Below are 12,729 nucleotides of genomic sequence, written 5' to 3'. Positions count from 1 at the left end.
ACACTAAAACAAGTCAGTACTGCTTCTTAGATGGGACCACTTCTTATATGGTCTTTTGGGAATTGGTGTGGCCTTCAAGAGGTGGGTCTTACTGGAAATACACAGCCACCCACCTTCAACAGGCAACAGAAAAGCAATGACCTGCCTGAGATTCAATGTAAGATTCAGGTTTTCCATTTATCTGATCAACTATGTTTGTTTCTGTCTGTACCAAATTCTTTAAATATATATATATATATATATATATAGTTTTAGGTGGACACAATATCTTTATTTTATTTTTTATGAGCTGCTGAGGATCAAACCAGTACCTCACGCATGCCAGGCGAGCACACTACCTCTTGAGCCACATCCCCAGCCCCTGTCTGTTCCAAATTCTTGTTGCATATTCTATGTCTTTACGTTTGCCCCTCCACGTGGGCCAAAATGTAGTCTGCATTCGTTCTCCCTATCATCTCCCTCCCCTAAAAACCAAAATCCAAAATCCAAAACCAAAACCAAATAAAACAGAAAACCAAAAGCATCCAGGAAATCAAGGCTCTCACATATAGTAGGTTTATTATGTGTTGAATTGGATATCATTGTGGAATACCAAAACCATTCCAATGGCCTTTTAGGCTTCTATTACTCATTTGTGTTTTCTCTTACATGAATAGTGGATATTTACGACTGGTTTTGCCTCCCTGTAGAGTGCCCCAGCCTTAACCACTTTCATCTTTACACCTTCAGAGGCTGTCTTCAGTACTGTCTGGGGCTTCCTGGGAAGAAAATGGTCTCTGATTCTAGCTGAGGTGGATCCTGATGGTGCTACAGGTGGGGGCTGTCTGCTCACTGCATTTGAATGAAGATCTGAGTAGCACATTTCCACGCCTTCCAGACACAAACACCCACATCTTTAAAGCCATGATATTCCTTCTTCAAACAGCATTTCATAGCTACTGATGCACTTGGCAAGTTGCTATGGTTTGGATATGGTTTGAATCGTATTCTCCCAAAAGTATTTGTGATTACAGATTTGGGACTTAATGGGGGTAGATTTGGAAGGTGGTGTGGACCTTTAAGAGGCAGGGCCTAGCGGGAAGTCCTTAGGTCATTGCTGGGAGGTGGCGGTGGGGATAAGGTCGTTTTTTTGGTGACTCCTTGGTAGTTCTTGCAAAAGGTGGAGACTTTATAAAAGGGTTACCACAAAAGGAATAAGCCTGGCCCCATCCAACTCTCTGCTCTTGGTTCAAGATGTGGCCATTCTTCTGCACGAGTGCCCACCGTCTGCCATGGAACTTCTTCAGAGCTTTGTACCTATGTCATTTAGACTTTGAACCTCCAAAACTGTGACTCAGATAAACCTCTTTTATTTATGAAATTAGCTGCTGCGGGGAATGGGTTGGAATGTCAAACTGACCAATACGTAAAGTCAGTGCCAGGAATGAGATCTTGAGTACACTCGAAGAGGCTCAAGTATCTTTGGGATTGATTCTTGGCAGAATTTGGAGAAACAGGCTAGGGAAAGCCTCGAATGCCATAAGCAGAGCATTACAGACAATTCTGGTGAGGGTGCGGCCTTTTCTTTGTTGCGGGACTTTTTTTTTAAAGGTTCAGTTTTCTCACTTGTCAATGGTCTGCTCAGGTTGTCTATTTCTCCGTGGCTCAGTACTGTGGATTTGTGTCGAGGAATTTATTCATTTATCTTACATTATCTCATTTGTTGGCAAATGGTCACTGAAAGGAATTGCTTATTATTCTTTGTATTTCAGTGAAATCAGTTATATTGTCTGCTTTTCCAGTTGTGATCTTATTGACTTGAGTCTTCTTTTTACCTCATATCAGAGAGAATGTGTTGACTTTGGTTTTCTTCTTTAAAAAAATCAGTGCTAAGTTTTATTGATTTTTATACTGTTTTCTAACCTCTATTTCATTTAAAAAGTGTTTTTATGAGTGCATTGTAGTTATGTGTAACAGTGAGGTTCATTTTGACATAAATCACACATGCATGGAGTATAATTTGCTCCACTTCAGTTCCCAGCACTTCTTTGCCTTCCTCCACCCTCCCCCAATTTTCCTTCCTCTAATCTACTGGTCTTACTTGTATTTTAATAGATTTTTAAAATTAGTGCTTGATATATATATATATATATAGGTGAATTTAATGTGGCATACTTATGTATGTACATAGTATAATTTGGATAATTTCATTCCATTGTTCTTCTCTTTTCCCATCCCTCCTCTCCCCCCATCAATCCTTTTCTTTTCTCTGCTTTACTGATCCCCCTTCTATTTTGGTGGGGGGATTTAACTCAGGGGCACTTAACCACTGAGCCACTCCACAGCCCTATTTAGTATTTTATTTAGAGACAGCATCTCGTTAAGTTGCTTAGCACCTTGCTTTTGCTGAGGCTGGCTTTGAACTGGAGATCCTCCTGCCTAAGCCTCCTGAGCCATTGGGATTATGGGCAGGTGCCACTGTATTTTTTCTCACTTCTATTTTTATGGGATTTTCCCCACCTCTTTTTCTCTTCTAATTTTGGTCTATGATATTTCTTATTTTCTTCCTTCTGCTAACTTTGGGCTTCAGTGTGTTGTCATTTTTTTTCTAGCTCTTGGAGGGAACTTATTTGATAAATTTTTCCTTTTTCAATAGAGGAATATTCCACCATAAATTTCTCTTTTAGGATTTCTTCTGTTGGAACTCATAAATTTTGATATGATGTGTTTCCATTTCCAATTGTCTCAAGGTATTATTATTTCCTTTTTATTTCTTCAGTCACCCTAGGGGTTGTTAAGAAATGTGTTTGATTTCCTCTATTTTCATGTGCTCCCAAGAGTTTTTCTGTTATTTTTTCTTGTTTCATGCCATTGTGACCTAAAAAGATACATATTTTTAACTATCTTAAATAAGATTTATTTTGTGACATTCTGGACAATGTTCCGGGGAAATTTGAGAAGAATGTGTATTCTGTTGTTGGGGTGAGTGTTTTTGTGTTTGTTGGAGCTGTTAGGTCTAAAGTATAACTCAATTCCAGCACTTTTAAAATTGATTTTCAGGCTCTATGTTGAAAATAGGGTATTGAGTTCCCCTGATATTACACTATTGCAGATTATATCTTCCTTATAATAATTTATTAATTGCTTTATATATTTAGGTGCTCCAATGTTGAGTGCATATATTTACAACTGTTAAATCTTCTCCTTGAATTAATCCCTTTATCATTATGTAATGACCTTCTCTATATCTTCATATATACATATTTTTTACTTTGAGTGTATTTTATCTAAGTATAAATTTCTGTTTTCTTTCAGATCCCATTTCCATTGGAACATCTTGTTTGCCAAATTTTCAATCTGTGTTGTCCTTACTAGTAATGTGTCTGGTAAGTGGCATATGGTTGTCTCTTGGTTTCTAAGCCATTCTATCATTTTATTGAAAAAGTTAACCCATTCACACCTAACATAATTATCAATAGGAAAGAACTTCCCACTGTTCTTTTATATTTTCTTTTCTGATTATTTTGTAGGTCCTTCTTTTCTTTCTTCCTAACTTGCTATTTCCCTTTGTGGTTTGATGACTTTCTCTGATGATGGTGCTTTTTAATGATTTCTTTCTATATTTGATGCAAGGTTTTTGCTTTGTGGTTACCATGAGTCTTACATAACTGTCTACTTTCAGCTGAAGCAACGTAACTTTAATTGAATACAAAAACTCTACATTTGCCCTTCCTCCCCTCTCATCTTTTTTGATTTTGATGTGAAAATTTACATTCCTAATAATTTTTATTCCCTCACAGTTTATGCAGCTACAATTGTTTTTAATAATTTTATCTTTTAACCCTTCTAGTAGGGGTGAAATTGATTTTCATACCTCCTTACAGCATTTGAGACTTCTGAATATGATTATGTGTTGCTCATACTATCGAGTTTTTTTAACTTTTATATTTTTTACCTATGAATTAGCAGCCTTTTGGCTTCAAGAACTTCCTTTAGCAATTCCTTTAAGTCTAGTGCTGATAAATTCTCTTGGATTTTTTTTTTTGGTCTAGAAAAATATTTATTTTTTCCTTTTTTCTAAAGGACAGCTTTTCCAGGCATTCTTAGTTAGCAATTTTTTTCTTTTTCTTTAGCACTCTAAATGCACCAGCCTGTTCCCTCCTGGCCTGCAGGGTTTCTGCTAAGAAATTCACTGAAAGCGATATTGGGTCTTCTTCATATGTGATATGTTTCTTATTTCTTTCTGTTTTTGTTAATTTTTTTTCTGCGTGTGTCTTTGACTTCTGATAATCTGATAAAGTTATATTTGGGTGAATGTCTCTGGGTTGAATTTGACTACTGGCAACCTCTGAGTTTCTTATACCTGATATTGTTGTCCTTTCCCAGATTTGTGAAACTGTCAGCCATTATTTCCTAAAATATGCTTTTTAGAAAGCATATCTTTTTATCCCTCTCCTCCTTGAAATTGTATTATGTAAAGGTTGGTTTTCTTGATAAGTTCCACAATTCCTGTAAGCCTTCTTCATTCTTCTTTTTGCTCCTCTAATTGGACAATTTCTAATGTGGTATCTACTGGCTCACTGTTTCTTTCTTCTGCTTGGTCAAGTCTGGTTTTGAAACTTTTTATTGATTTTTTTTCAGTTAAGTTATTGTGCTGATTCTCTCTAGGATTTTAATTTTTTCTATTTCTTTGTCAAACTTCTCGTTTTATTCATAAATTGATTTCCAAGCTTCATTTAATTTTCCATCTGTATTTTTCTGGAGTTTCCTGAACTTTGTTTAGAGTATTATTCTAATTCTTTGCCAGTCATTTCATTGTTATCAATTTCTTCCATGTCTGTTGGGTCTTTATTAGATTTTTTTGGTTGGTGTCTTACTTCCCTGATTTCATTGTCCTCATGTCCTTACTTTGATGCCTGCACATTTAATGATATGCCCACATCTTCAGGCCTTTTCTGGTCTTTGGTGGTGATAGATCTTTATCATTTAGTGTAGCCTGGGATTCTGGGTGGACCACCTAGTAGTAACCCCAAAGAGACAGACCTTGGTGCCAGTTCTCTCACTGGGCTGTGTCACTTCCTGTGCTCTGATGTCAAATTATATGCTACTGTGTTCCATGAGACCAGTGGCTAGACTCTGCCAGCACTGACAGGGCATTGTCATGATCTCTGCACAGGAAAACGTCTAGGTTTTTCTTTTTTTTTCTTTTTTTAAATAAAAGTTTTATTGGAGAAAAATAGAACACATCTAGGTTTTTCTTCCCTGCTGTGTCGTGCTATGATTTGGAATCTATAGCTGGGCAAGATCATGTTCTTTCTCTGAAGCTGATTGAGATCTCCAGGTTATTGCTCAGCCACTTGGGGTGGGAAAGGTCAGAGCTTGTTCTGAACAGATATTTGTGGAGGTGCACCTGCCTCCCAGCTTAAGATAAGCATAAGAAAAGCACTGAGGCTTGGTGGAGTCACCAATGAGCAGTGGCACTGAGCAGGGCCAGATGGATAATTACTTCCATGGTAATGGCTGACGTGTAGTTGCCTCTCAGCATGGAGAACACTTAATGACAGGACCAGGGCTTAATTGGATCACTTCTTGGCTGTTGGAGTTGGGTGAGGTTCAATGCTCCTTCTGTGGATAATCACTGAACTGCAGTTGCCACCTACCTTAACTTCTGGGAAGAATGAGCCAAACACCAGGGCTGTGTCGTGAAGCCAGCTAGGACCTTAAGCTTGGTTGTCCCGTGGACTGTGCTTTCTGCAATATGAGGCTATTTGCTGGTCTCTTTGGCGTGGTGCCTCTGTTAGCAAGTTGCTGAGGTCATTATGCTGGTTGCGGTGAGCCCCACTTCTATTCTGTTTCTAACTGACCCAAGATGTTTAGTCCTGCCAGGACTCCTGATTTTCCAATGGGACAAGACAGGAATAAGCCTCCTGCCAAGAGTCACAGAATGATGGGGAAACTGAGTGTCTGCCTCCAATTTGCTTTTTCCAGGCAGAAACCAAGGGTCAAGGGGAATCTTCTGTGTATCAGTGTCAGCTTGGGGAAGAGGCAGTGCCTTCAGAGCAAACTGCTCCTCTGAGTCTTTGAACGTGGTTTTTCTCAGTTTTATGGTTCTAGTGGGGTATCTCAGCCTCACTCCCAAGCGCTGGAACATTCATGAAGGTACTACTACCTTCATGAGTTAGATTTCCAGGGTGAGCAGGATAAAACCTGAGAACCCCTATTCTCCCATCTGGTTGGTACCACTGCATGTTCTAGCTTTTGTCTCACTTGTCTTTGCTCCCCAGAGGCCTCTCCTTAACCTCTGAAAATTCACATTTCTTCCTGTTGTATCCTCCTGTTATTACCCAGGGGCTGTATTCACAGATGGTGAGGTGCTGGGGGAGAGGGAGCATCCTGTAGTGTGTGCATATTTCTCAGTCTTTTAGTGACCTGTGCCCAGGAGCTGTGACTCTCATGAATGTTTCCCCATTTGTTTGTCTATTTCCCTGTAGGTGACAGAAAGGGCATGGCAGCTGGACTTGTGTGTTTTCCTTTCTGCACTTTGAAGGCTGAGGTGGGCTGGAGCTGGGTGTGCCCCTTCACCCAGGCTAGTTAGTCTAATTGGTTAGTAAAACCCCAGTCAGCTAGACTTTGGTAAGATGGCTTCCCGTGAGGGAAGGCCTCCTAAGAATATCAGAATGCCTGGGGCATTGCAGAATGCCCACTTCCTCCCTCTGCTCACCAGGAGCATTGATCTCCTATCTACAGTCTCAAAAGAGGTGGGGTTCCTGGAAGTAAAGCAAGAAAGTGTGTGTGTGTGTGTGTGTGTGTGTGTGTGTGTGTGTCTTCCAAAAACGACTCTTCTGGAGTTTTTACCTTTCACACTTGGCCACACTGAACCACCAGCAACCTGCCAACTGCAGTTTAGCTTTCCTGATTCTCATATTTTTGCTCCTGGGATTCTGCTCTAATAAGTTGTGATTTTCTGTATCTACCTATCTGTTTCTTCAGTTTTGGGGTCAGCAGTTTTTCTTAACACCTCAGGTCTCTGATAGATCTAAAACGAGTTGTTGATTTTCAATTTGTTCAGTTTTTTCCTTTTGTGGATACAAGGGATAATTTCTAACTCCTGAACATTTACATTTATTACGTTTTAAATAATTCAAACATTTGATTCAATTATTGGAAATACTTTAAGTAATTTTGGAACACTTGGAGATGTGAATCTGTCTTTTCAATTTTAAGCTTTATAAAATCTAAATACAGATCAAGTACTTCTGGTGAAAATATAGTGTTCAAATTAAGATGTGCTTACAAAGACATGACGAAATGTTTTCTCCCAAAGACTGAGAGCAAGACATGGATGTCTGATTCCACCACACCTTTTTAATATCTTACTGGAAATTCTAGCTAATAAGGTAAAAAAGAAACAAAATGCATACAGTTTGGGAAGAATTATTCTGAAAAAAGTACTCAGATTATTGGATTGGGTCTGTGTAATATATCCAAGAAAATATACACAAAAAGTTTCTAGAACAAATTCCAGGACACAACATCAATGTACAAAATAAAGTGTTTGTGTGTGTGTGTGTGTGTGTATTATATATGTATACCTATATACACACATACAGACAGGCAAAGGAAACTTGGAAATCAAAAATTTAAAAACAGTACCTCTATAATTTGGGCCTGGAATGTCATTCAAATGCCCATGTGTTAAAGTGTGATCTTCATTTTGATCTTCACTTTGGCATGATTAGTAGGTGATGGAAACCTTGGAGGCGGGACCTAAATGGAAATCTTAGGTCATCGGGGGCATGTCCTCAAAGGGGATTATGAGACCTGAATCTTGATCTTTTTTTTTGCTTCCTGGACACCAGGAGGCGAGCAGCTTATTCCACCACATACTCCCCACCATCATGTGCTGACTCGCCATAGGATCAAAGCAATCAGGCCAAGTGGCAGTAGGCTAAAACCTCTGAAACTATGAACCAACCAAAATAAATCTTTCCTCATTTTCAATTGATTATCTCAGGTATTTTGATAAAGTAAAGCAAAGTTGATAACTAAAGTACCACATACAACAGCCACAAAAAGTGAACACAAATTAGAGTATAAATGTTGAAAACTACAAACCACTGGTGAAAGATATTAAGAAGTTAAATAAACACAAAAAATGCATATGATTTATCATATGTAGAAATTAGAATGAATATTCAACATTGATAAAATGTAAATTCTTCTGACATTATAGATTTGACGTAACCCAAATCAAAATCCCTACAGTATATTCTGTGGATAGCAAGAAGTTAATTTCAAAATGTACATGGAAAAGCAAAGGAACGAAAGCATCCAAAATAATGTTAAAAAAGAAAAACATGGAAAACACATACTTTCTGATTTTAAGATTTACTATAAAGCAATAATAACTAAATGTGATATTAGTGAAAAGCTACACACACTGATCAATAGCATAGAAGAAAAACTACAGTAACAGGCCCACATACATGGCAAATTGAAGTTTGAAAATGTGCAAAGTTAATTCAGTGGAGGAAGCACAACATTTCTACAAACAATCCTGGAAAAACTGCACACCCATATTCAAGGTATTCTTGATCCAATATAAAACTACAAACCTGTTAGAAAAAAATGACGATGTGTTTAAGCCATATCATTCTTTGACTCACCCCTCAAATTCATATCCTTCTTACATGTAAAATATATTCATTCCATCCCAACAGCCTCCACAGCCTTCAGTTCATCCTAGCAACAATTCAAAATGCCAAGGTTCAGAGTTTCACCTGTTGTCATCTAAATCAGATACAGGTGAGACTCCAGTTTCTAACACTTGTTCCTCATTTCTGTCTGAGACCTCATCTGAATAGTCCTCACTGTCATGTCCATTGAGGCAGTTGTTTCTCTATATCCACAGGTTTCTCATCCTCAGATTCAACAAGCTGCAGATCAAAAATAGTGAGAAAAAAAACAATAAAATAATATGATAAGAAAATTATAAATAAAAATGCAGAATTGGTTGGGCAGAGTGGCACATGCCTGTAATCCCAGCTGCTCGGGAGGCTGAGGCAGGAGGATTGCAAGTTCAAAGCCAGCCTCAGCAACTTAGTGAGGCCCTAAACAACTTAGCGAGACTGTCTCAAATTAAAAAAATTAAAAGGTCTGGGGATGTGGCTCAGTGGTTAAGCACCCCTGGGTTCAATCCCCAGTACCAAAAAAAGGGCAGTATAACAAGAATTCACATTGATTCGCCATTGTGATTAGCAACTTGAGCATCTGTGGATTTTAATATCTGCAGGGAGTCCTGAAACCAAGTCCTGAAACCTCCTTAATCCTTATCAGTCATGTAATTACATTCTTTGATATTTATTCCAATTCATTTGGTAACTATCTGCTTTATTTTTTCCATTCACCAGTAACTTCAGGAAGATGGTGGAGTTATTTGCTAGATGCTTGATCCCATAGGAGTTAGTCACTACCAGAAACACACTAGTCAGTGCATTCTGTAGACTATGACACCTTTACTCTAAAAAAAGATTCTCCTTTTAAAGACAAATTCCACATGATCTCATTTATAAGTGGAATCTTCAAAAGTCAAATTCACAGGAAAAGAGAGAATGGTGATTCTCGGGAGGGGAGGATTGGGGAGATCATAGGATTCACATATCAATTATACAGGAGGAATCAGCTGAGATCTATTGTACAACCTGGTGACTATAGTTAATAACAATGTATTCTAGAAAACTGATAAGAGGGATTTTCAGTGTTCTTGCCACAAAAATAAATATATGAATCAAGACATATGTTAATTAGCTTGATTTAGATATTCCACAGTGTATATACCTATCAAAACATTGTGTTGAATACTGTAAATATATATAATGTATATTTGTCAATTAAAATATAAATTTAAAAATCCTTTCTCCTTTGAGTCTGTTTTCTTCATTCCATATCACCTATTAACTTATGCCCCTCCTCTGTACTCTGTGTCCTACCATTTTCCTGGTAAAGAAGCATTCCTGTGGCCATGGCATGAGCCACCTAAACAGACAGAAAGAACCTTGACTTCTCTTTGCACCATATTAGCCAACATGACTAATCCCTCCCATGACCTCACCCTGATCCCTGCCATCACTCTGAAATACAAAACTCAAACATTTCACAGCCTGACCACAACTTGTTCTCCATGCTCACCCACCACCTCACTGCCAGTGGCTTGGGTGGTAATTGGTCAATCAGGTCTTTGGTTTTGTTCCAAGGAATACAAAAAAAATGATATAATGTCAAATATCTCTTCTAGAAAAGAGACTTCTAACATTTCAGAACCTTTTGTTTCAAGCTTACAAGGAGGTTTCAAGAACCACAGGAGATTATAGGGAGATTTATTATGTTTCAGAAAGAAAAACAAGTGGGAGAGGAGAGGATTGGGGAGATCACAGGATTCAAGGGCTGATTTTTTTCCTTTCATATGTGGAAGTTAGACTAAAACAGGAAGAGGGGGATCTTATTTAAATAAAAGGGAAAACAGGGGAGCAGAGAAGGAGAATTGAGGGAGAGAGAAGAGGATGGGAAAAGGGAGGAACATTGGAATGAAAATGGCCAAATATACTATGTGAAAAAAAAATATCATAGAAAATTCTACCTTTACACACACACACACACATACACACACACGCATCTATAAAGCACTAATTTAAAAAACTATAAAGAAATAGAAGGAAGAAGAGAAGAATTAGTACTGGGGAATGAAATAGAACAAATTATTTTCCATGTATATATGATTATGTCAAATGAACTCCAATATTATGTATAACTAAGATGCACTAATAAAAATATGAAAGATCACACTCATTTAAAGCTTCACATAATAAGATGTTGGTTGACAAATGATATCGTGGATTCCCTGTACTAATATTTAAAACAAGAAGGCTCTTAAATAGAAGATTCAAGATTGCAGATTAGAGGCACCATGGGAACGTGCTGAAGTTCAATGGCGGACAAAGTGGGAGAAACCCACAAACTCTGAATCGTGCAACTGATCATGCAGCAATGTGGGAAGGGTTGGGAAGAGGAGAAAGAGGGAAAGCACAGAAAGCACAGCTAGCACAAGAACCAGAACCTGCAAATGGGCAATCTGAATGGAAGTGGATCTGGGGTCTGCCCAGCAAACTGATGCTGGGAAAGTTCTCTATCCTTCCTGGTGGGTACTCGTGGTGCCCTAATGGGGCATTTTGAGGTCTTCTCAGAAACACTGAGTCAGATATAAATTATATCAAATGATGTACTTTATACCCTGAAAGAAAATAAGAAATTAACTACCATCCAAGATAGCAACAACCAGAAAACTTTCCTTCAGTATCAAAGGAAAAATAAAGGCCTTCCAAGATAAGTATAAGTGAAGAGGATTTATGTCTACTAAATAAACACTTCAGAAAATATTGAAAGAAATTCTATACCCCAAAGAGGAAGAAAAACAAGTTGAAATTTATAAGAGCATGGGAAAGAAGAAATTTCACTAGAAGAGTAGATAAGCAAATGAGAATTAGGTATCAAACACTATTAATACATTTGACTATTAAACCTCTAAGATGAATAAGGGAGGAAGAAGTAAATATAGAATAATTTAAAAAACAAAGAAAAACAGCAAAATTATAGGAACAAGTTCATACCTTTCAATAATAACCCTGAAGGTAAGCAGTCTTATTTCTTCAATTAAAAGACACAAACTAGAATTAAAAAAAAACAACAGACTCAACTGTGGTTTTTTGCCTGCAAGAAACACACCTCACCAGCAAAGACATAGTGTTATGTCTGAAAAGACGGAAAGGGTGGAAAATGATATTCTAAACAAATGGAATCCCAAAGCAAGGAGTTGCTATGCTCATGTCTGATGAATCAGACATTAACCAAAAATCAGTCCTAAGAAACATAGAAGGTCTCTACATATTAAGGGAACAGCTCATTAAGAAGATACTATAATTACAAACATCTGCACCAACCATCAGAGTACTCTGTTTTATAAAACAAACACTCCTGAACACAAAGGCAGGGAGAGGCCATTATACAATTATAGTGGGTGACTTTAACAGCTCACTCTCATCCAACAGTAGACCATCCTGAACAGCAACAACCACAAACCAACAAAGAAACATTATACTATAGATCAAATAGATTTAACAGACATCTATGGAATTTTCCATCTGACAGCTGAAGAACATACAACCTTTTCATCAGCACATGGAACTTTCTTCAAAATTGATGAAATCAATTTGCTATAAAGCAAACCTTTTAAAAAATATTCTATTAATTGTTGATGAACTTTATTTATTTATTTATTTGTATGTGGTGGTGAGAATCAAACCCAGTGCATCGCATGTGCTAGGCAGGCACTCTACCATGAGCCACATCCCAGCCACTAAAGCAAATCCTAACAAACTCAAAATACTGAAATCATTTCCTGCATCTTATCAGATCATAATAGAGTGAAACTAGAGTCAATAGCAAGAGTAACAACAGAAATGATGCTAACTCAGGAAGACTGAACAATACAATATTTTTTATAGTTCAATTTACCACTGAATTTTACCAGACTGTATTTTTATTCATTGTTTTATTTTATTTTTAAATTAGACTATTATAGTTTTACCAGATCTTTTCCCCACCCATTTGGTACTACTAGGGGTGCTTAGCCACTGAGCCACATCCCAGCCCTATTTATTTTTTATTTTTTGAGACAGGGTCTTGCTAATTTGCCTA

The 12,729-nt window shown here is 37.6% G+C and overlaps 1 protein-coding gene across 9 annotated transcripts in view; it reads left to right on the top strand.

Moving 5' to 3' along the window:
- The window catches only part of LOC101956983 (cytochrome P450 2G1), a 146,536-nt gene extending 136,645 nt beyond the window's left edge, over positions 1-9,891 (top strand). For 7 of the 9 annotated variants that reach the window (XM_078032031.1, XM_078032030.1, XM_078032032.1 and 4 more), the window contains 3 exons: positions 3,295-3,365; positions 8,700-8,784; positions 8,891-9,891. In XM_078032031.1, the coding sequence (XP_077888157.1) occupies positions 3,295-3,365; positions 8,700-8,784; positions 8,891-8,955 (221 nt within the window). In that variant the 3' untranslated portion in view covers positions 8,956-9,891. Of the gene's footprint in view, positions 1-3,294; positions 7,394-8,699; positions 8,785-8,890 lie in introns of those variants that run through there. The other 2 variants (XR_013430772.1, XR_013430770.1) reach the window with 1 other exon arrangement.
- Positions 9,892-12,729: the final 2,838 nt, after the last annotated feature.

This window comes from Ictidomys tridecemlineatus, chromosome 15, assembly GCF_052094955.1.
Source record: "Ictidomys tridecemlineatus isolate mIctTri1 chromosome 15, mIctTri1.hap1, whole genome shotgun sequence".
Taxonomy (NCBI): domain Eukaryota; kingdom Metazoa; phylum Chordata; class Mammalia; order Rodentia; family Sciuridae; genus Ictidomys; species Ictidomys tridecemlineatus.
This window is presented reverse-complemented; position numbering and strand designations above follow the sequence as displayed.